This window comes from Suricata suricatta, chromosome 12 (genome assembly GCF_006229205.1).
Source record: "Suricata suricatta isolate VVHF042 chromosome 12, meerkat_22Aug2017_6uvM2_HiC, whole genome shotgun sequence".
Taxonomy (NCBI): Eukaryota; Metazoa; Chordata; class Mammalia; order Carnivora; family Herpestidae; genus Suricata; species Suricata suricatta.
In genome coordinates this window covers 12,836,117-12,856,968 of record NC_043711.1, presented here as the reverse complement: position 1 = coordinate 12,856,968, position 20,852 = coordinate 12,836,117, and the positions used below count along the sequence as shown (strand labels likewise).

The following is a 20,852-nucleotide window of genomic DNA, read 5'->3' as shown; positions in this document are numbered from 1 at the left end:
TCTCTTGCTCTGTCTCTCTCTGTATTAAAAAAAAAAAAAATATATATATATATATATGTATATTTAAAGAGAGAGAGAGACAGTGTGAGCAGGGGAGGAGCAGAGAGAGAGGGAGATGAAGAATCCAAAGCAGCCTCCAGGCTCTGAGCTACCTGTCAGCACAGAGCCCGACGCGGGGCTCGAACCCACGAACTGTGAAATCATGACCTGAGCCGAAGCCGGACATTCAGCCGATGGAGCCACCCACGCGCCCCTTTGTGACAGTTTTTTTTAAATCTTGTGTCTCCTGGGGAACTCCGATGTCGGTTTCAGGTAGTGACACGGGGTTCATTCCCTCGTGACGCTTCTCCCTCCTCTGCCCAACCCACAAATAAAACCAAATTGGTTGTTTTTAATTTAGACAAGAACAGAAACAACAACAACGTTTAAAATCAAAGCCCGATTTTGTGATGACCCCCACCCCAGGGGAATTCAGAAGGGTTTATGCGCAAAATTTCCTGTGAACATGACAAATTGTTTTCAGGAAAAAACCGAAGGCTATCAGGACTGATGCATTTGACCTCCTCTGAATCCAAGGACCAGTCACTTGCTTCCTCCCTCTGGGATTTTCTGGCCAGGGCCACGCGCGAATTGTGTTCAGAAAGTCAGTTTTTAGAGATTTTAGACACTGCTGCCAGACATGTCAATGGAAACAACCTCTGGAGGACAAATTGGTGACAAACTGTCAAACCAGAAGATGTGACTGCTTCGGGTCCTGGCAGCTTCATTTGTGGAGATCTGACATCAAATCTTATTTTGTGACCTGAAGCAAAAGATTTAGAAACAGTCTAAATGTCCATTGACAATGACTATGGTAACGTATGTGATGGAAACCTAAGTAAGCATCAGCCAAAAGGAATCAAGTAATCTTGAAGACATCACACTGAGCAAAAAGAGGAAGTTTCATCTGTACTTTTTCCATTAAAAGAAATCTAGGTAATAAAACAAATTATTTGAAAAAGAAACATTGCAAATCAAAGATGTGAGATCAAATTACCAAAAAGAAACAGTGTTATTTTGTAGCTTGATGCAAATGACATTAGTATGTACATTTAAAACTCTGTTCCAGGGGCGCCTGGGTGGCTCAGTCAGTTGGGTCTCCGACTTCGGCTCAGGTCAGATCTCATGTTCGTGGGTTCGAGCCCCGCGTCAGGCTCTGTGCTGACAGCTAGCTCAGAGCCTGGAGCCTGCTTCCGGTTCTGTGTCTCCTTCTCTCTCTGCCCCTCCCCATCTCATGTTCTGTCTCTCTTTGTATCAAAAATAAATACGACAAAACAACAACAACAAAAAAACTCTGTTCCAGGTCAGGGGACCTGGGTGGCTCAGTCAGTTAAGTGTCCAGCTCTTGATTTTGGCTCAGATGATCTCACATCTCGTGAGATCACGCCCTGCATCATCCAATACTCTTTGGATTCTCTCTCTCCCTCTCTCCTGTTCCCCCACTCCCGCTCTCTTTCTCTCTCAAGATAAATAAACAGGCATTTAAAAACTGTTTCTGGGGCACCTGGGGGGCTCAGTCCTTAAGCATCTGACTCTTGATTTTGGCTCAGGTCATGATCTCATGGTTCGTGAGATCAAGCCCCTCATCAGGCTCTGTGCTAATGGAGCCTGCTTGGGATTCTCTCTCAGCCCCTCCTCTGCTCTGGCTCTGTCTCTCTCTCTCTCTCAAAACATTAAAAAATAAAAACAAAACTCTATTTTTTACACTGTGACAATTATTCACAATTATGCCATTGGGTCTACAGTGGCTTCTTCTTTTAAAAAAATTTAATGTTTATTTATTCTGGGGAGAGAGAGGGAGGGAGGGGCAGACACAGAGGGAGACAGAGAGCCCCAAGCAGGCTCCTCATTGTCAGCACAGAGCCCAATTCGGGGTTCGAACTCACAAACCATGAGGTCCTGACCTGAGCCGAAATCAATAGTCAGACACTTAACTGACTGAGCCACCCAGGTGCCCCTCAAGGATGGCTTTTTAATTTTCTGGGAATTTATGGTTTGCATTCTTTTTCCTTGACGAAGACGTCATGTCCTGAAGAATGACCAGGATCTCAAGTACATCCGAAGACTGTCACACCTTCTGATGTTGGCCCCGGCACTGTCCCCACGTCTGAACATCACTGGACCCCCGTTCCCCGGGCCATACCCCTCTCTTGCCCCTCCCCCCCAGTGCTCTCGCAGACCGAGCACCAGTACCTGGAAGCATACCAGCTTCTCAGCCTGACCTCAGAGGTGACACCAGGCCCAGCCTCTCTCGACTTAAAAGAAAAAGTGCCATCATGCATTAAAGGTTGAACGTGTGCCAGGCGCTGTGATGAGTGTTTCTACAACTGCTTATGCTGCCTCCACTTTAGACAAGAAGAAATCGAGGCTTCAGGATGGAAAGTCACTTGTCCGAGGTCACGCGGTGGTCTGTGGCAGTGCCGGAGCTGAACTCCAGAGCCCTAGATGGAAGCCAATTATTCACTCGGCCTATGCGGCTCCATTAACAAAGATGGAAGCCGCCCTCCCCCCGCCGGGCTCCAGGGGACTCTGGGTGGGCCTGGCCAACCTAGGGAAACAGCTGGTTGGGCACCACCTGCAGCCCCCAACCCTCCTCACCCCCCTCACTAGCCACTGGGAAGGGTCCGGAATCAGGAATCACCGGGTAGCTGCAAAGGCCAAAGGTCAGACAGGGGTTTCCTGCCTACCCCTGGGAACTTCCTCCATCCCAGTCCTACTCCTGCCTCTGCCATGAGCACCCCCCCGGAGGACCCCCTCCCCGCCGTCACCTACCCCCAACTCCATTTCCCTGGCTGATGGGGGCATGGGTCCTCATGTCACAGCTTTCACCCCACTATACCCCCCCAACAGGCAGTGACAGTGATTGCATTGTTGTCCTGCCTTCTTTCCATCTGCTGGGCCCTTTCCCCCAGCCCCCAGTCCTCCCTCCTACCGGCCTTGACCCCATGGGGCCCGGGGGCTGTGTCCCACACTGTCTCCCTAAGACTCAGGGTCACTATGGCCAAGCCTGAGGCTGACACTTCATCCAGCTTGGAGGGTTTTCCTGGAGCTCTTGGTTCCCAGGGAATGGACAAGAGGACACACCCAGAATCCTTTGCTCCTTGGTCCCCAAATTCCCTTCATGCCCACCTGGAGCTGACCCACAGTGAAGCTGGACACCCAGCCCTCTGGCGTCGCCCACGCACTGACGCTCCGAGCCCCGAAGTAACGCTCCCAGCAGGAAACCAGAGTAATCAGAACAATGGCAAACCCTTTCTCACTGCGCCCCCTTTGTGGCCCTGTGACCCAGACAGCACGGAGAAGCCCCTCACTTGAGCTCGCTTGGGCAGAGCAGCTCTCCAACTCCAAGTTCACTCCCGCTTACTCGGCTGCTCCCGGAGCACTTCTGAAGCACCTCTGTGAGCTGGGGCATCAGGCGGGCTGACCGCTCAGGGAGCCTGGGCTGCTGCCGTCCTCGGATCAGCCACCCCCCACCCCAGGCCCTCATATAAGTGCCTACTGTGTGCCTGGCTCCCGGCCAACCACTCCACCCTATTTAGCTCCCGATTTGAATGCACATCTGCAACCAGCCCATGGGGGAGGTTGAGGAGGGGGGACTGGGAGGTACGTCAACTCTGTGAACTCACAGCCTGAGACCCGAGATGGTCCCTTCACCTCCCGTGCCTCAGTTTCCTCCTCCGCACCACAGGGGCGATGGGGTGAGCTAATAGGTGGCAAGTGCCGAGAGAAGTGGAGAAACCGAGGCTCGGGGAGGCGGAGGAAGCCCGACAACCGACGGCTGCCCCCTTCCCCACCCCCCCCCTTGAGTATCAGAAGTCCGGCAGTGCCCGGCCCCTCCCTTCACAGCCAGGGTGGGAGTGTTGTGATAACCCACAGCCCCCACTTCCTCCCGGCCAGGAAGGAGCCAGGCAGAGGAAGTATTAAGAGGAGTAATATAAACACTCCCCCCTCGGTGGCAGGGTGCAGAAGGGGCAGTGGCCACCACCCAGAGCAGGCCGGCCAGCCTAGTGTTGCCTGTGCGGAGGGCAGCAGCGGGCACTGCCGAGATGGGGCTGGCGGCGGAGGCCGGAGGCGCCTACTCCCGGGCGGGGGGCAGCCCCAGGGACTGTGGCTACTACCTGCGCTACTTTTTCCTCTTTGTCTCCCTCATCCAGTTCCTCATCATCCTGGGCCTCGTCCTCTTCATGGTCTACGGCAACGTGCACGTGAGCACGGAGTCCAACCTGCAGGCCACCGAGCGCCGGGCCGAGGGCCTGTACAGCCAGGTCGTGGGGCTCACGGCCTCCCAGGCCAACCTGTCCATGGAGCTCAACCTCACCTCCCGCGCCAAGGAAGCCATCAAGCAGCTGATGCTGAGTGCCCGCCGCGATCTGGACCGCATCAATGCCAGCTTCCGCCAGTGCCAGGCTGACCGGGTAAGGCCCTGGGCGGTTCACCGCTACTCGGCTGAGCTTCGGCTCCCTCCCCCACGAGCCAGAGATGGTCTCAGACTCCGTATTTTCGTGCGAGGGGCCCGTGTGGACTTGTTAGTACGAGTATATCCCACACAAACTTTGGGATATACTTATACTAGAGCAACGTCCTCCTTATCTCTCTGGAGTTTAAGTTTCCCTGGGCACCCCGACTGAATTGGCAGCAGCCAATGTTCCAGCACACAGCAGCTACAAATAAGGATGAGTTAAATAAAAACTTAGAGCATTTGGTTCCTACTAAGAAGTATGAACAGCTCTTATGTGCCTTAGGCTGGGTGTCCGCTCTAGAAATATCTATCACTGTATCGCTTGAGGTACGGGGCTCCAGACCCACTGTGGACGGGGAAATGGAAGCCAGAGAGAGGAAAGCCAGCTTTCCCCAAGGGGGCAGAAACAGGCAGCCGCAGGGAAATGTCCCCGGGGGTACACACGGGGGTCTAGTGGAGACCGCCACCTACTCACACCCCCTGCTCAGGTCACACTCACTTGACAATCTCTCGAATTCTCACACGTCGGAACGGCCGGCCGTGTGGCTGGGAGCTCATTCCTCGGCCCTCAGCAGAATGTGGGGTGAGAGATGGCAGAGCAGGGGGAGAGAAGTCTGGATGGGGGCAGCCACCTCAGTTTCTCCCACAGGCTGGCTGGAGTTGGGGCAGGGGGGCAATGGACAGAAGAGCCTCTGCTGGGGCCTCAGACCACCCAGCCCCTCCCTATGGGACAGGCAGGATGTGCTCGGCCCCCCTCAGACCTGCCCAGGGAGGGTCTGTCTCCCGGTCTCAGATCCCTCGGCAAGCTGGGTCTCCCCGAGGCCCCCAGGATGGGATGAGTCCTCCCTCAGACCCCCAGAATGCAGCAGGGCTGTGTACCCCCTCGAACCAGCCCCTCAGGCCAGGGCGCCCCCCCCCCCCAGACTTCCCAGTTCCTCAAGGAATTGGCCCATTCGGATGGTCCAGGATGCGCACAGCCATCCGGTCTGGGAGCCGTCGGCAATTCCAGGATCATAAGGTTTTAGACGCTCACACGCACCCTGGGATCCTGAACTCCCCCCTCACAGAATATTAGAAGCCTAAGAATCCAGATCATGACAACTATGAAATTTGAAAAATGCAACTTTTTTTTTTAATCTCCTTTGTGTTGACAAATGCTTCTGGGCCAAACGGTTTAGGGTTTTCTCCAAGGACCCTGGAATTTCCCTAGTTTCAACTCACGTGCAGGTCGCCCAGGAGGGGCGCCCTGAGGCTGGGGAGTATCCTCCTCCCAGCTCCCCCTCCACGCCCCAGGTGTCTGATGGCCCTGGGTGACTCTTGGTCTTTCCCCGGCCTGGCCTTGCTGAGACACATGATTTTTCTTAAATTCTCTGCTAGAGCAACTGCATTTCCAGTGCTGAGATCCTGGAAGAGAAAAGAGAATTTAACTCAGTGATAAAGTTTTTAAAAACATGTTCGTCTCCCCTGCTTCTTACTTTTTTGTTTATTTATTTATTTATTATTTGTATTTTATTTTATTTTATTTTATTTTATTTTAGAGGAGAGACAGCGTGAGTCTGGGAGAGGGAGAGGGAGAGAATCTTAAGCGGGTCCCGCGCTCAGCTCAGAGCCCCACACGGGGCTCGATCCCATGACCGTGAGATCACAGCCTGAGCTTTCTGCCACTCCCGCCTTTATTCCTTTGGGGGCTGCCTCTATGCTATGGGGACCAGAGGCAAGGGAGCATTCCCTCTAGAAGCTTCAGTGACTTCTGTTTTCAAAAATCTTAGCGGCAGAAGAGGAAGATCTGTAGAACTCAAGAGTCAGACACTAAACCAGCTGAGCCACCTAGGCACCCCTAAACTCCGTGATATTTTTAGGGTCTGCTCCACCCTGTTCCGTGTCAAGGCAATGGGACCCTCGCCTGGCACATGGGGTCCAGATGCAGCACCCTGGGATCCCCTTTTAACACTTCCTCCAACTAGAGGAAAACCTCTTTCTCAGTTCATGTTTGAATCCAACTTATTTTCTGAAACCTGCAGAATTTCCTTTTTCTGTGGTTAAGAGTTCCGAAAACAGAAGTCGCTACCTTCCCCTTGAACCCCATTAGCATAGGGCCAGCTTCCAAAGGAACAGGACAAGAGGCGGCAGAAAGACAAACTTCCTGCATCCTTTATATCTTTACCTGCAGAGGATTCTGTTCCAAAGTTTGGAAAGCATGCCTCGTTGCAGGTAAAAACCTCCTTTAAAAACAGCTTTATTGATATATAATGTGTATGCTCTGCAACTCACCCATTAAAAGTGTACAGTTCTGGGGCGCCTGGGTGGCTCAGTCGGTTAAGCCGCTGCCTTCCCCTCAGGTCATGATCTCAGGGTTCGAGAGTTCAAGCCCTGCATCAGGCTCTGTGCTGACAGCTCACAGCCTGGAGCCTGCTTTGGATTCTGGGTCTCCCTCTCTCTGCCCCTCCCCCATTCTCACTCTGTCTCTTTCTCTCTCTCAAAAGTAAGTAAACATTAAAAAAAAATTTTAAGTGTACAGTTCAATAATTTTTAGTACCTTCACAGAGCTGTGCTAATCATGGCAATTGATTTTAGAATATTTTCATCACCCCAAAAAGAGACCCCATCCCCATGAGCAGTCACTCCCCACCCGCTTTCCCAGCCTGTGGTGATCACTAATCTGTTTTCTGTCTCTGTGAATGTGCCTGTTCTGGACATTTTGTATAAATGGGATCAGACAACATGTGGCCTTTTGTGTCTGGCTTCTATCATTCGGCACGATGTGTTCAAGGTTCACCCAAGCGTGTGTCAGTGCCTCATTCCTTTTTATGGCCAAGTAATATTCCATCCTGTGGATGGACCACATTTTGTTCATTCCTCTGCTGACGGACGCTCGGCTTGCTTCTGGCTTTGGATAATTGTGATTAGTGCTGCTGCGAACGTGCGTGTAGAAGTTTTTGTGTGGATGTATGTTTCAGTTTCTCTCGAGTCTACACCGATAAGTGAAACTGCCAGGTCACGTGATAATTCCATGCTTCACATTTTGAGGAACTGCTGGACCGTTGTCCAAAGACACTGCCCCAGGTTTAGGAATCTGAGCATTCTCCTTTCTCCACATCCTCACCAATGCTTGTCCCTGCCCATTCTTGTTTTCCATTTCATTTATTACAATCCTAATGGGGGTAAGGTGGTATTTCATGGTGGTTTTCATTTGCGTTTCCCTGATAAGTAACAATGGTGAATATTATGCGCTTGTTGACCATGTGTGTATCTTTGGAGAAATGTCTCAGATGCTTTGCCCATTTTTCGATTCAGTTAGTTTTTTATTGTTGATCTAAAAGAGTTTACTTTTATAGGTTCGGATACCTAGTACCATCATCAGATACACGCTTTACAAATATTTTCTCCCATCTACGGGTCATCTTTTCCCTTTCTCTTTCTTAACAGGGAGTATAATTGACATACAGTGTTACGTCAGTCTTGGGTATATAACATAGCGATTTGACGGGCTTTACCTTTTCTTGATGGAATCCCTTGAAGCACAAAAGTTTTTAATGTTGACGAAGTTCTGTTTACCTGTTTTTTGTTTTGTTTGCACTTTTGGCGTCACGCCTAAGAAACCGTTGCCAAATCTAAGGTCATGCAGAGTTAACACGTTTTCTTCTAAACAGTTTTATAGTTTTAGGTCTTCTGTTTGGGTCATTGAGCCATTTTGAGCTAAGTTTTCTATATGGTGTGAGGTAGGGGTCCAAGTTCATTCCTCAACCTGTGGGGAACCAGCCACACCAACTCCATTTGTTGAAAAGACTTCTTTCCCCCCATGAATGATATTGGCACCTGTATTAATGTTCTTTTTTTTCTTTTTTTTTAAAGTTTATTTCTTTATTCTGAGAGAGAGAGGAGAGAGAGAGAGAGAGAGAGAGAGCAGGTGAGGGAGGGCAGAGAGAGAGGAAGGGAGAGATAATCCCAAGCAGGCTCTGCACTGTCAATGCAGAGCCCCATGTGGGGCTCAAACTCACCAACAGAGAGATCATGACCCAAGCTGAAACCAGCTGTCAGAAGCTTAACTGACTGAGCCACCCGTATTAATTTTCTAGGGTCACCTTATTAGTAAAGTACCCCACATTGGGTGGCTTAAACAGTAGAAATTTATTTTTGCACATACGCAAGGTCAAGATGTGAGTTCCTTCCGAGGGTTCGGAGGGAAGGATCTGCTCCGGGCCTTGTAAATCGACGGCCACCTCCTCCCTGTGTCTTCACATCCTCTTCCCTCTTTGCATTTCTGAGTGTCCAAATTTTCTCTTATAAGGCATCAGTCATATTGGATTAGGGTCCAGCCTAATGACCTGAGGTCATTAACATTGTTAACATCACATCTTTTAAAGACCCTATCTCTGAAGACAGTCACATTCTGAGGTAGTGGGGGGTAGGATTTCAGCCTATGAAGGAGAGGGCCACAATTCAGTTCGTAACAGCAGCCTTGCCAAAACTTAGTTGGCCACGGGGCACCTGGGGGGCTTAGCTGGTAAGCGTTGGAGTTCAGCTCAGGTCATGATCACTCAGCTGGTGAATCTGAGCCCCGCACTGGGCTCTCCACTGTCAGCACAGAGCCTGCTTCGGATCCTGGGTCTCCCTCTACCTCTGCTCCGCCCCCACACATACTCTCTCTCCAAAAAAAAATAAATATATGTATTTTAAAAATTATTGGGCACCCGGGTGGCTCAGCAGTTGGGTGGCTGACTGGCTCAGGTCATGATCTTACAGTTTGTGAGTTCAAGCCCCGTGCCAGGCTTTGTGCTGACAGCTCGGAGCCTGGAGCCTGCTTCAGATTCTGTGTCTCCCTCTCTCTCTGCCCCTCCCCAACTCACACTCCGTCTCTCTCTCTCAAAAAAACCCAAACAACAACAATAATAATAATAAGTAAATAAATAGATAAAAATTAATTGGTGGAGTGCATGGGCGGCTTAGTCAGTTTAAGCATCTGACTTCAGCTTGGGTCATGATCTCACTATTTATGAGTTTGAGCCCCACTTTGGGTGAACCCTGTTCTCTCTCTCTCTCTCTCTGCCTCTCTCTTTCTCTCTACCTTTCTCTCTCCCTCTCTCTCTCTCTGCCCCTCGTGGGATTCTCTCTATCCCATCTTCACTTGCACCCTCTCTCCTTCAATAAAATAAAATAAAATAAAATAAAATAAAATATTAAAAAATAATTAGTTGGCCATAAATGTGAATTAATGTTTTCAAGGTTCATCCAAGTTGTAGCAGGTATGAGTGCTTCATTCCTTTTTATTGCCAAATAATACTAACTGTAAAAACATTTTTTCTTTTTTAATTTTGAGAGAGTGAGAGAGAAAGAACTGGAGCAGGGGGAGGAGCAGAGAGAGAAAATTCCAAACACGCTCTGCACTGTCAGCCTGGAGCCCCACACGAGGCTCGAACTCATGAACCTCAAGATCATGAACTGAGTGAAAACCAAGAGTCAGACACCCAACCGACTGAGCCCTGCAGGCATCCCCATTAACAACTTTTAAAGATCTGGCCAGGGGTGCCTGTGGGGGCTCAGTTTGTTAAGCGCCCGACTTCAGCTCAGGTCATGATCTGATGGGTTCATGGGTTGGAGCCCCACGTTCGGCTCTGTGCTGACGGCTCGGAGCCTGGAGCCTGCTTCTGATTCTGTGTCTCCCTCTCTCTCTGCCCCTCCCCCATTTGTGCCCTCTCTGTCTCTGTCTCTGTCTTTTTTTCTCAAAAATAAATAAATAAAATAATAAATAAAGATCCAACCAGCATCCTCTATAAAGGAGCATGCCCTTGTGACCTGGGTCAACCCAGGCCACCTGGGTGTGGGATCTGGGGCCCCCGGTCCAGAGGCTCTGTGCAGCCCAGGAGCAAGGGCACCTGCAGCCACTAGACTGTGAGCTCTGTCCTGTGTCCCTCTGCTCAGGTGATCTACGTTAACAACCAGAAGTACATGGCGGCCATCATCTTGAGCGAGAAGCAATGTCAAGAGCAGCTGAAGGAGACTAACAAGAGCTGTGATGGTGAGTATGGTCCGGGCAGGGGAGGAGCCAGGGCGCCCCCCCTCCCCCTCCCCTTCCCGAGTTAATTGCCCATCACCTGTAGCCTTGCACCAAATATGGAACCAGAAGATCCGGACGCTGGAGGTGGAGCTGGCAAAGGAGAAGGAGGTGTGCACCAAGGACAAGGAGGGGCTGGCGCTGACCCGGCGGCGGGTGGAGGAGCAGCTGGCCGAGTGCGGCCAGGCCCGCGAGCAGCAGCAGCTGGCCCGGCAGCTGGCCGACGAGCGCCTGCACAAGGTGCAGAGCCTCTGCCTTATGCTGGACAAGGACAAGTTTGAGACGGAGCTGCGGAACCTCTGGAGGGACTCCATTATCCCGCGCACCCTGGACACCATGGGCTACAACCTGTACCACCCCCTCGGCTCAGAGCTGACCTCCATCCGGAGAGCCTGCGACCACATGCCCGCCCTCATGAGCACCAAGGTGGAGGAGCTGGCCCGGAGCCTGCGGGCCGACATCGAGCGCGTGGCCCGCGAGAACTCGGACATCCAGCGCCAGAAGCTGGAGGTGGAGCAGAGCCTGCAGGCCACTCGGGAGGCCAAGGAGAAGGTGGAGAAGGAGGCCCAGGCCCGAGAGGCCAAGCTCCAGGCCGAATGCGCCCGGCAGACCCAGCTAGCCCTGGAGGAGAAGGCGGCTCTGCGGAAGGAGCGAGACCACCTGGCCAAGGAGCTGGAGGAGAAGAAGAAGGAGGCCGAGCAGCTGAAATTGCAATTGGTCGTCAGCCACTCCGCCTTGGACACCTGCATCAAGGCCAAGGTGGGCTGGGGGCCCCTGGTTGTGCGGAGGTCAGGTCCACGGGCCGTGTTGGTGGGAATGTTGAACTGGGTTTGAAGTGAGCCTCCCAGTCTAGGTTGGGTTAGTTAGGACTCACTTGAGTCTCAGTGACATAGTTGGGGTAGAGTTTGGAATTTGGAATGACCCTTGAGAAAGGATTGAGGATCAGGGTTGAGTTGAGGGTGGCTGGTGGGCCTCACAGTAGGTGCAAGGGGAGGACTGGGGATTCGCTGGGGGTGGGGGTTGGTGTCAAGGTTGGGAGGTGTCTGAGTTGAAGGATGGGGGGGGCAGTAAGTTAGGTTGGGAGTTAGAGATTGAAGGTTAAGGCAGGTCTGGAGGAAGGAAGGCTTGATGTGGAGGTCGAGCTTGTGTTTGGGTCAAGGTGAGTTCTTAGTGATCACTGTGTACAGAGTTGGTTTAAGTTTAAGTTAGGGTTCCATTGAAGACTTCATTAGTCTTAGAATTGGTAGAATGGGGGTCATGCTGGATTTGGATTGCGAGGAAAGGTTAAAAGTTAAGTCAGGGGTCACATGCAGGATTGCCGGTGGGTCTCACATTGGGTCAGGGGCAAATACAGGATGTCCCTGGCTTTGGGGGTGCATTCAGTTAAGGCACCACAGCTGGGATGAAATCTCAGGTGAGTGTGGGTGGCTGGTGGGACTCGCTGGGGTTCCAGGGAGAGGCTGGGGTCTAAGGTTGAGTCGGGGTGCGTGTGGCATTGGGAAGGCATGACAGAGCCCAGGGCTGGGCTGGAGCCATGGTGTTGGGGGCAGATTTTTCATAGCAACCGGGTCTAAGGGATGGGTTGGCATCAGAGTTGGATGTAAAGTTCTGGTCGGATGGAGTTTGTCATTAGGACTGGGTTTAGATCAGGGTCTGGTCTGCGGCCATGCCACCCTGAACGCACCCGATCTCGTCTAGATCGGGGTCTGAGTCTAGGGAAGGTTCTGTTTTCATGTTGGGCTTGGATTTTAGGGGATTGAGTGTAGAGCTGGCTTTGGGTTTCGGGTTTGGAGGGATTGACTCGGGGCTGTTGGAAGAGTGGCCGTTGATTTACGGAGTGGGTGGGATTCAGCCGAGAGCGGGAGCTGGTGTGGGTGTTGGGTGGATGGACTCAGCTGGGGTCATAGATTGGGATCGGGTTGGCACTGAGACAATAGTGGAGACCGCGGCAGCCCACAGGGGGTCTCTGGGAGGTTTGTGGGGAGGCCAGTCCCTGGGGTCCCCAGTCACGAGTGCAGGTAGGTGCAGGTGATGTGTGTGTCTGTTCTCTGGCTTCGGTTTCCCTGCTCTGGAGGGAACCCAGCTCCAGGCGTTCAAGGGCACGGAGAAAAAGGCGCCTCCCTGGCACTCTGGTTCAGGGGCCCCGGCTTCTGCCAACCTCCCTCCGTTTCTCTCCCCACAGTCGCAGTCGATACCTGTACCAAGGCCTGTGGGCCCTGCCCCCAACCCCCAGCCCATCGGTAAGTGACAGAAGACAGAGCCAGGAAGGGGGTGGGGGCGGTCCTTCCCACTTCTTCTCCTGTCTCAGCCCTGCTCTGGGGGCTGCCAGCCCACCCTTAGTCCAGGGTTGGAGCAGTTGGGTGGACCTGACCCCTTCCTCTCACGGCAGATCCAGCTGGCCTCGAAGAATTCAAGAGAAGGATCCTGGAGTCCCAGAGGCCCCCTGCAGGGGCTGCAGCCCCATCCAGGTGAGGCACTGGGCAGACTGGGATGGTTCCTTCTCAGGGCGTCAGAAGAGGATGGGAATGGGATTAGGACACTTGCTGCTTCCTTAATTGAGTGCCTTCTGTATACCCGGTAACAGCCAGGGAGTGGCAGAGCTGGGACAGAATCCCAGGCTATTGGATTCCAGGCAGGCAAGGGAGGGCCTCAGTGAGGAGGGGACCTTTGAGCTAGAGGATGGGGCCAAGCTGGATTGGAGATGGGCGGAAGGTACAGTGTTCCAGGTGACATCCTGAAGAGCCCGGGGCAAGGTTCAGAGGCCAGACTAGGGTGGGGAGGGAGGCTGGGGCTGAGGAAGGGAGGAGAGCAAAGTCAGGAGAGAGACCCGGGGCCTCTCACCCCACCTCTCTGAGCCTCTCTCTCTACCTCGACAAAACACGGAGGTCTCCAAAATCAAGGGCATGGAAAGTCTTTGCTAACTGTAAAGGGCTGTCCAGCAGTGCCTCAAACAAGGGACTGGGGGTTGCTGCAGGGGCGCGTCAGGGCACCCCGAACACGCTCAGGTCAGGGCTTGATGCCCGTGCGGCCCTCACCACCTCCCAGAACACAGTTTGTGCATCACAGGGATGGTGACTCAGGCCACTGCCCCCAAGAACATCCTGTGCTCGCTCCCAGGTGCTGGCCACACTTCCGGTCAGAACCACATCGCTGACCAAGGAGTCAGCGACTCGCATTGCCGTTCCCAGTTTAGGACCCAGGGCTCAGGGGGACACCCGGGATTCTAAGTCACATCCCTCTGACCCCAAGCCTGCGGCTTCCCATAGATCTGCCAACAGACTATTGTCAACTGGCTCTATTTCAGCCTCAGGCTATTAAATGCAGGCGTTGGGGGACAAACACTCTTCCAGGTCTGTAGTCAAATCCCAGGGCTCTTCTGCACCCAGCTCCATCTCCACTATGCCATTTCTTACATACCCCCTCTGACGGGGAGCTCACCTCCTTGCAGAACTTGTCCCTTTGCTCTGGGAGAAATCCCTTAGCCTCAGGCAGCCCACAGAGCCGGGAGAGCCGGAGACAAGAACGTGCTCCAGCAGTTTCCTTCTCTCCATCTTGGCCTAAAGCCATCATGGCAAGGAAGGAGGTTCTATTATTATCCCCACTTCTCAGAGGAGGGAACTGAGGCCCCAGGGAAGTGACCAGCCCAGGCTCATGCGTCAGTGAGTCAGGACCAGAGCCAGGCTCCGGGCTCAAGCCTGTCCCCACTGAGAAAGGGGAAGCTCTTGACGTTGTTTACCCCAAAAGGCGTCCCCCCTGCAGAGAAAACAATGAAGATTTAGCCGGGGCCCCTCCTGCTTCTTTCTGCCGGGTCTCAGGAAGGGCCTCTGGTTCTCTGGGCTCCTGCCTTGCTTTGCCTTCCCCTGAGGAAGAGGCCATCAGCTCCGGACTGAGAGTCCCAGGGAGGCAGGCCCATCTGAATGCGAATGTTTTATTTTTGAGAGAGAGGCAGACAGACAAGAGTGTGAGCAGGGCAGAGAGAGAGGGTGACCCCAAATCCGAAGCAGGCTCCAGGCTCCGAGCTGTCAGCACAGAGCCTGACCCAGGGCTTAAACTCACAAATCATGAGATCGTGACCCGAGCTGAAGTCGGACGCTCAACAACTGTGCTGCCCAGGCGCCCCAAGTTTATTTATTTTTGAGAGAGAGAGAGAGAGAAAGAGTGAGACTTAGGGGAGAGGCAGAGGCAGAGGGAGACACAGAATCCGAAGCAGACTCCAGGCTCTGAGCTGTCAGCACAGAGCCCAACGTGGGGCTCGAACTCACGGACCGCGAGATCATGACTTGCGTTGAAGTCGGACGCTTAACCAACTGAGCCACCCAGGCGCCCCCATCATTAGACATTTTTAAGTCGCTTTCTCTTGACGGCAAGTGCACTAGTTTTCCTTTTTACCTGATGAGACTGTGTCCTTTGGGTATCAGTGTATTCTCACACACACACACACACACACACACAGTAAAAACAAGTGAGTAGTGAGTAAATATTGGTGTAGGGACAGCGGGGCTGGATAAAGCAAAAGTTCGGTATGGAAGGCTGAAAATGGGAGTCCAGCCGTGGCTCTGAGCCAGGCATGGGGCAAGTGTCACTCAAGTTCATTGCCATCACGGCTGTGATTTGTTTCATTTATTCAACCCGTACGCTTTGAGCAGCTGTGAGGACACCTGCAGGAATCAGGCACAAAGCCCCCCCACCCCCCGTGGGGCTCACAGTCTATCTGGGAGACAATGAGCCTTTGCTGTGGGGCCCCTGGCGAAGGGCAAGTCAGAAAAGGGATGAGGCGGGCGAGGAGGTTAGAATTTTCCTCAGGAGGGGGTGCCAGGGGGGCTCACCAGTTAAGCATCTGACTCTTGATTTTGACCCAGGTCATGATCTCACGGTTTGTGGGTTCAAGTCCTGCATCAGGCTCTGCACTGACAGTGCGTGGCCTGCTGGGATTCTCTCCCTCCCTTTCTCTCTCTCTCAAAATAAATAAATAAACCTTTAAAAAATTAAAAGAATTTTCCACAGGACGCCAGGCAGCCCTCTCTGCCCTACGTGAGGGTGACCTTTGGGCAAAGAACTAGAGAGGTGAGGGAGGAGGCATGGAGAGCGGGGCATCCCTGAAAGGGTGAACCAGGCAGAGAGCACAGCCTGTGCAAAAGCCCTGAAACAGGACCGACCGTGCCTGGTGAGGCTGAAGCAGAGTGAGCAGGGAGGAGGGGCAGGGAGCACAGATCAGGCCGCAGTGAGAACTTCGGGAACCCAGGCACAGCAGTGAGCAGAGCAGTAGACGATGCTCACAGGCACCCCCTCATCACGGTTGAGGGGTGAAGGGTGGCAGCCAGAACCAGGGCGAACGCAACTGCATTGGTCCAGACAAGTGATGACCGGGATAGGGGTGGGGGTGGGGTGCGGTTAGGAGCCTCGGTCTCTCAAAAATGACCAGGGACCCCCCTCCCTTATGGGCTGGGGGGCAGGCAGAAGTGGGTGAAGAATGAATGTCAGGGCGAATCCTGGTCGAGCTGGAGCCAGGGAGGGGGACCAGAGGCAGCCAAGGAACGTGAGGCTGCAGGGGCCCCAGGGAAGAGCCAGGGAAGGAAGGGAGGGGGCCAGCGGAAGCAGGACTTGGCTGAGGCCCCCTGGTCCCCGACCAGGAAACAGCCTCTGAGCCAACCCCTGACCCCTCACATGAGAAGCTCACTGAGGCCAAGGAGGGGGCGGGGCATCCAGAAAGCAGGGCAGCCGCTTGGAAGGCAGCCGGTGGAGTGAAGTGGTGGCTCTTGAAGTTTCCGATGAGGGGGGCTGATGTGGCCTGGCTGATGTGGATGGAGTGGGAGGAGCCTTGAATGCCAGGTAGAAAGGATCTGGCTCTGTCTTCTTGAGAGCACTGGGGAACCATGGAGAGTGTGTGAGTGGGGGTAGGCTCATTGGAAAAACCTTCCCGGGAATGAGTAAGTGGCCATCCTTGGGGTACGGCTATGGAGACAAAGGAGGGAGGTTGAGATCCTGTCTGAGGGGTGGGGGGTGCGGACAGGGGCTTTGAGGTAAGCTCCCAGGATCCCCAGGGCCTTCAGGAACAAAGGTCAAAGTCAGGCAGAGGCCCGGAGCACAGAAGGTGGCCTCTTCAAGCGCTGTCTCTTCATCCGTCTAACGAGGAGCCCCAGATCTCAGGCCCGCCCTCTCAGAGTTTCAGCAGTAGGAGTGTGATGCGAAGGCTGAACCCCAAAAGGAGCTGGAGAATCCTTAGGCGCAAGGATACCGGCCTGGTGGGGGGCGGGGGGAGGCGGCGGGCCAGACAAGGTTTGTCCTTCCGTCTGTCTGACTATTGTGTTACCATCTCCTTCCTGCCTTAGTGGCTAAGGAGGCCCAGGCCCTGAGGACCGAGGCGTGGCCCCGACTCGCCAGTCTGCGGATGCGGCGGGCAGGGACCCCCCGACCCCGCACGCACGCCAGAGTGGGCGCCCTTGCCCTGCACCCCGCGCTCGTCCTGCCCCACCCCCACCCTCACCCCCTACAGCCTCCCATACTCCTTCACGGGCCCACACCTGCACCGCGCTATCCCTCCCCCGCCCCTAGACACTGCACGGGTGTCACAGACAGAGAGCCGATGGGTCCCACAAAGCCACGGCAGTGACGTCACACACAGAGCGTGAGAACGGGGCACACAGACACAGCGCCCCAGCACGCACGGGCTTTCCGGCCGGCCCTGGCGCAATGTCACACCCCTCCAATGCCCCCGGGCCAAGGCACCCGCGTCTGCACGCCCCTGTGTCCCCACCGCACAGCCCTCCAATTTCCCTGTCTCCTGACCCTCCCTCACCCGGTGTGCCAGGCTCGGGAAGGGAGAACAGGAAAGCATGAGCCTCCGTTTCCTGGAGAGTCCCCAGGTTCCCCTGCCAGGCAGCACCGGGTAGTCCCGAGCTGTCCCTCGGTCCCTCACCCCCCATACACAGCCCTGCCTGTGGCCCGTATAAATATGTTAGTGGCACTAAATAAATATTATTGAATCCTATCAAAGACTCCAGAGTGGTGATTTCTGCTTTGAAAAGGTACCCCCTGGGGCGCCTGGGTGGCTCAGTCGGTTGAGCATCCGACTTCAGCTCAGGTCATGATCTCACAGTCTGTGGGTTCGAGCCAGGGTCGGGTTCTGTGCTGACAGCTAGCTCAGAGCCTGGAGCCTGCTCCGGATTCTGTGTCTCCCTCTCTCTCTGCCCCTCCCCTGTTCACGCTCTATCTCTCTCTGTCTCTCAAAAATAAATAAATGTAAAATAAATAAATAAATAAATAAATAGCAGATATTTAAAAAGCAGGTCCTTAAAAACCAGGTGACCCATCAGTAGCTTTCCTCTTCCTAAGATTCGCAAATATTTCCCCCCCTCCCCCACCCCGGCCAGGCTGAAGCACCAGAGCCTGTCTGAAGGGCTCCTCCCCAGTGCGGTTCCAAGAAGAGTAGCACGCAATTCTCAGTCCTTTTTTTGTTTTCTTTTATTTTGTTTGTACTGTTTTGTTTTGTGGTGAGATAGGATGCCAGATGGCACCAGGGTCCAGCTTCGGAGCACTTCAACACCCTGATCACTAAATCCGTGGGGGGAAACAGGGAACAGTCCGTTCGAGGAACACAGGGAAATCACATTGTTCCCAGCAGACTGGAAGGAACAAAAAGTTAAGTCGTAATACGCACTGCTGGTGGAGATGTAGAGAAAGGTCATTTTCCTGCGGGACTGGTAGAAATGCAGATCTCAGTGTGGCTCTTCTGGAAAAGAGTTCGATGATATTTAATAAAAGTAAAGATGCACAGGGGCACCTGGGTGGCTCAGTTGGTTAAGAGTCTGATTTTGGCTCAGGGCATGATCTCACGGTTGGTGGGTTCAAGCCCCGCGTCAAGCTCTGTGCTGACAGCTAGCTCACAGCCTGGAGCCTACTTGGGATTCTGTGTCTTCCTCTCTCTCTGACCCTCCTCTGCTCACGCTGTCTCGCTCGCTCTCTCAAAAATAAATCATTTAAAAAAAAAGTAAAGAAGCACAAACCCTTGGATTCAGCAATCCCATTTCTGGGACTTTATCCCTGAGAAGTAAAAACTCCAGGAAGCAAAGCGAATGGCCATCAGTAAAAAACAGCCTAAAAATTGTGGTCAAGACTCTCAGCTTGTTTGCCCTCCCTCTTGCCCCCTTCCCCACTGTCTCAGCCTTGATTCCCTCTCAGCCCATCCCCTGGGACCCTACACAGGGAGGGGATGAGTCACAAGGAACCAGGCTGGCAACGCGACACTTCGAGCAGGCTAGTCAGGAGGGACAAAGGAACGATATTTCCTGGCTACGGAAACTCGGGTGAGAGACGACCCGCTGCAGGAAACACTCGGCTAAGGCCCCGCCAAGCCCGGGCAGGGGGGTCAGCCAGGCCAGGCCGCCCAGAAGGGCCAGTCTGGAGGCCCCAAGGAAGTGTGGGCGTCCCTGACCCTCTGCCTACCGCCGGGGTAGCCGGAGACCTGGAGAGGACCCCGACACCGGCCAGTCCCAGCCATCACGGGATGCCTGAGTTTGGCTTCCGGGGCCAGACATCCCTGGATTCAAATCCTGACTCTGTTGGTCTCAGCCCCCTCCCCCCTTTTCTCATCTGTGAAATAATCATGCTAAAACTTCTGGACATACGGGCACAGGTCTGACTTTTGGTTGGTGTCTCTCATCCAGAGAGTCCCAGGATATCATCTCTCGGGCTGGCCCCCACACCCAGCCCTGCTGGGCCAGAGAGACCTTTCCATCATGGGATCTGACCATGCCCCTCTCGGGCTCACACACCCTCCATGGCTCCTCATTACCCCCAGTACAAAGTCCAGTTCCTCATCTCTCTCTTGTGTCTCTCCCTCCACCCCTACCCCTATCCCCCAGTGCGGCCTCCAGGACCTTTAATTCGCTGGCTAAAGAGTTTCTCTTAATTTGTGCTCTCAGATTAGAAGGCCTTTTTTTGTGACAAATTCTTCTTTCTCCAAGGTCCGGTCCCCAGAGATCCCTCCTCCAGGGAGGCTTCCTGATTGCCCCAGGTATAGCCCTTGCTCCCGCTGGGGGACTCCTCAGCTCCATCCCTCCTGTTACATAGATTTGAACATGTAGCTCTGACTCCTCCAAGTCGGTGGCTCCCTCAGGGGTAGGACAGGGAGCATTTGACAGACCTCCTCCCTGGCTCTGCTGCCCAGCTACCGGGTGAGGTTCTGACTCTTTAGGGATTTCCTGTGACCTCTATAAATAACCCCTATGGCTGCTTCCCACAAACCGCCTCACCCTTCTTGGAAAAAAAAGGACTGTAGCCAAGGACCTCAGTCTAGCTGTGTGCCAGGGCCCGGGGGGAGGTGGGTGGGGCCCAGGCATCCTGCCCCTAGAGCGTCACTCTCCCCACCCAGACCCTGCTCACCCCCTCCCGGGAGCCCTCCAGCCCTCCCCATGTGGAGGACATCTGGACCCCCTACCCCCACCGGACCTATGGTATTGCTTCTCTTCTCTGGGCATCAGTAGGTCTGTATTTCCAAAAACCAGGCATAATAGCGACATTCACGGCCCCAGCTAATGGAGTGACCCTTTCCCTTCAGGAGCCCCCGTGCAAGCAAACTAATCAATAGTGACATATTGCAACAAAGTCCATGAAGACACAGGGTTGGGGGGCCCTTTGGCTGAGTCGAGGGAGAATTCTCTTCATACCCTTTGATGGCCCTGGATACCTCCCAGGCTCTGCTCACACGTCACTGATTCTGGAAGAGATCCCGACCCTATTTAAGAGTTTCTACCTGTGGCAAGGGAAGTTAACCGCTCACCTGCTGCCATGGGGCTGCAGAAGCCTGGGTCCCAGAGTCCTCAGAGGGCGGAGCTTGACAGGACCTCCTTTTGTTAGAGCGAGGCGCCCTCTGCTGGCTCATCACCAACGTATCAGGCGCTTGTGCGTCTCCGAATCAAAGGCGTCAGCACTAATTCAAAGGGATACGGGCACCCCGATGTTTAGAGCAGCGTTATCTCCGATAGCCAAATTATGGAAGCAGCTCAAGTGCCCATCGACAGATGAATGGAGAAAAAAGGTGTGGTGTTTATATATATAGTGGGATATTATTCAGTCCTAAGAAACATTTGCAACAACAAGGATGGAGCTGGAGATTATAATGCTAAGTGAGGTAAGTCAGAGAAAGGCCAGTGTCACATGATTTCACTCATATGTGGAATTTAAGAAATAAAACAAACAAGCAAAGGAACAATGAGAGAGAGAGAATAAGAGACAGACTCTTAACTGTCAGGGACAAACTGATGGCTACCAGAGGGGGAAGCGGGGGGAGGGAAGGGCGAAACA

General features: G+C 53.6%; 2 protein-coding genes across 2 annotated transcripts in view; both read left to right on the top strand.

Moving 5' to 3' along the window:
• The window catches only part of CCDC194 (coiled-coil domain containing 194), an 11,453-nt gene extending 7,990 nt beyond the window's left edge, over positions 1 to 3,463 (top strand). Inside the window, exons 4-5 of the mRNA XM_029917852.1 lie at positions 2,207 to 2,268; positions 3,329 to 3,463. Coding sequence (XP_029773712.1) covers positions 2,207 to 2,268; positions 3,329 to 3,463 — 197 coding nt within the window. The remainder of the gene's footprint in view (positions 1 to 2,206; positions 2,269 to 3,328) is intronic.
• A 551-nt stretch (positions 3,464 to 4,014) lies between these two features.
• Positions 4,015 to 17,538, top strand: PLVAP (plasmalemma vesicle associated protein). Its single transcript, XM_029917086.1, has 6 exons — positions 4,015 to 4,454; positions 10,418 to 10,514; positions 10,597 to 11,309; positions 12,733 to 12,790; positions 12,940 to 13,018; positions 16,880 to 17,538. Exons 1-6 carry the CDS (start codon positions 4,086 to 4,088, stop codon positions 16,884 to 16,886), a joined length of 1,323 nt encoding a protein of 440 aa, XP_029772946.1. The 5' UTR covers positions 4,015 to 4,085; the 3' UTR covers positions 16,887 to 17,538.
• The last annotated feature ends 3,314 nt before the right edge of the window (positions 17,539 to 20,852 follow it).

Bases quoted from the DNA above. Each gene is read 5' to 3' on its own strand.
- PLVAP (XM_029917086.1), top strand. From the start codon at position 4,086: ATGGGGCTGGCGGCGGAGGCCGGAGGCGCCTACTCCCGGGCGGGGGGC. The intron at 4,455-10,417 runs GTAAGGCCCTGG...CCCTCTGCTCAG, and splicing joins GCCAGTGCCAGGCTGACCGG to GTGATCTACGTTAACAACCA. The intron at 10,515-10,596 runs GTGAGTATGGTC...CATCACCTGTAG, and splicing joins GACTAACAAGAGCTGTGATG to CCTTGCACCAAATATGGAAC.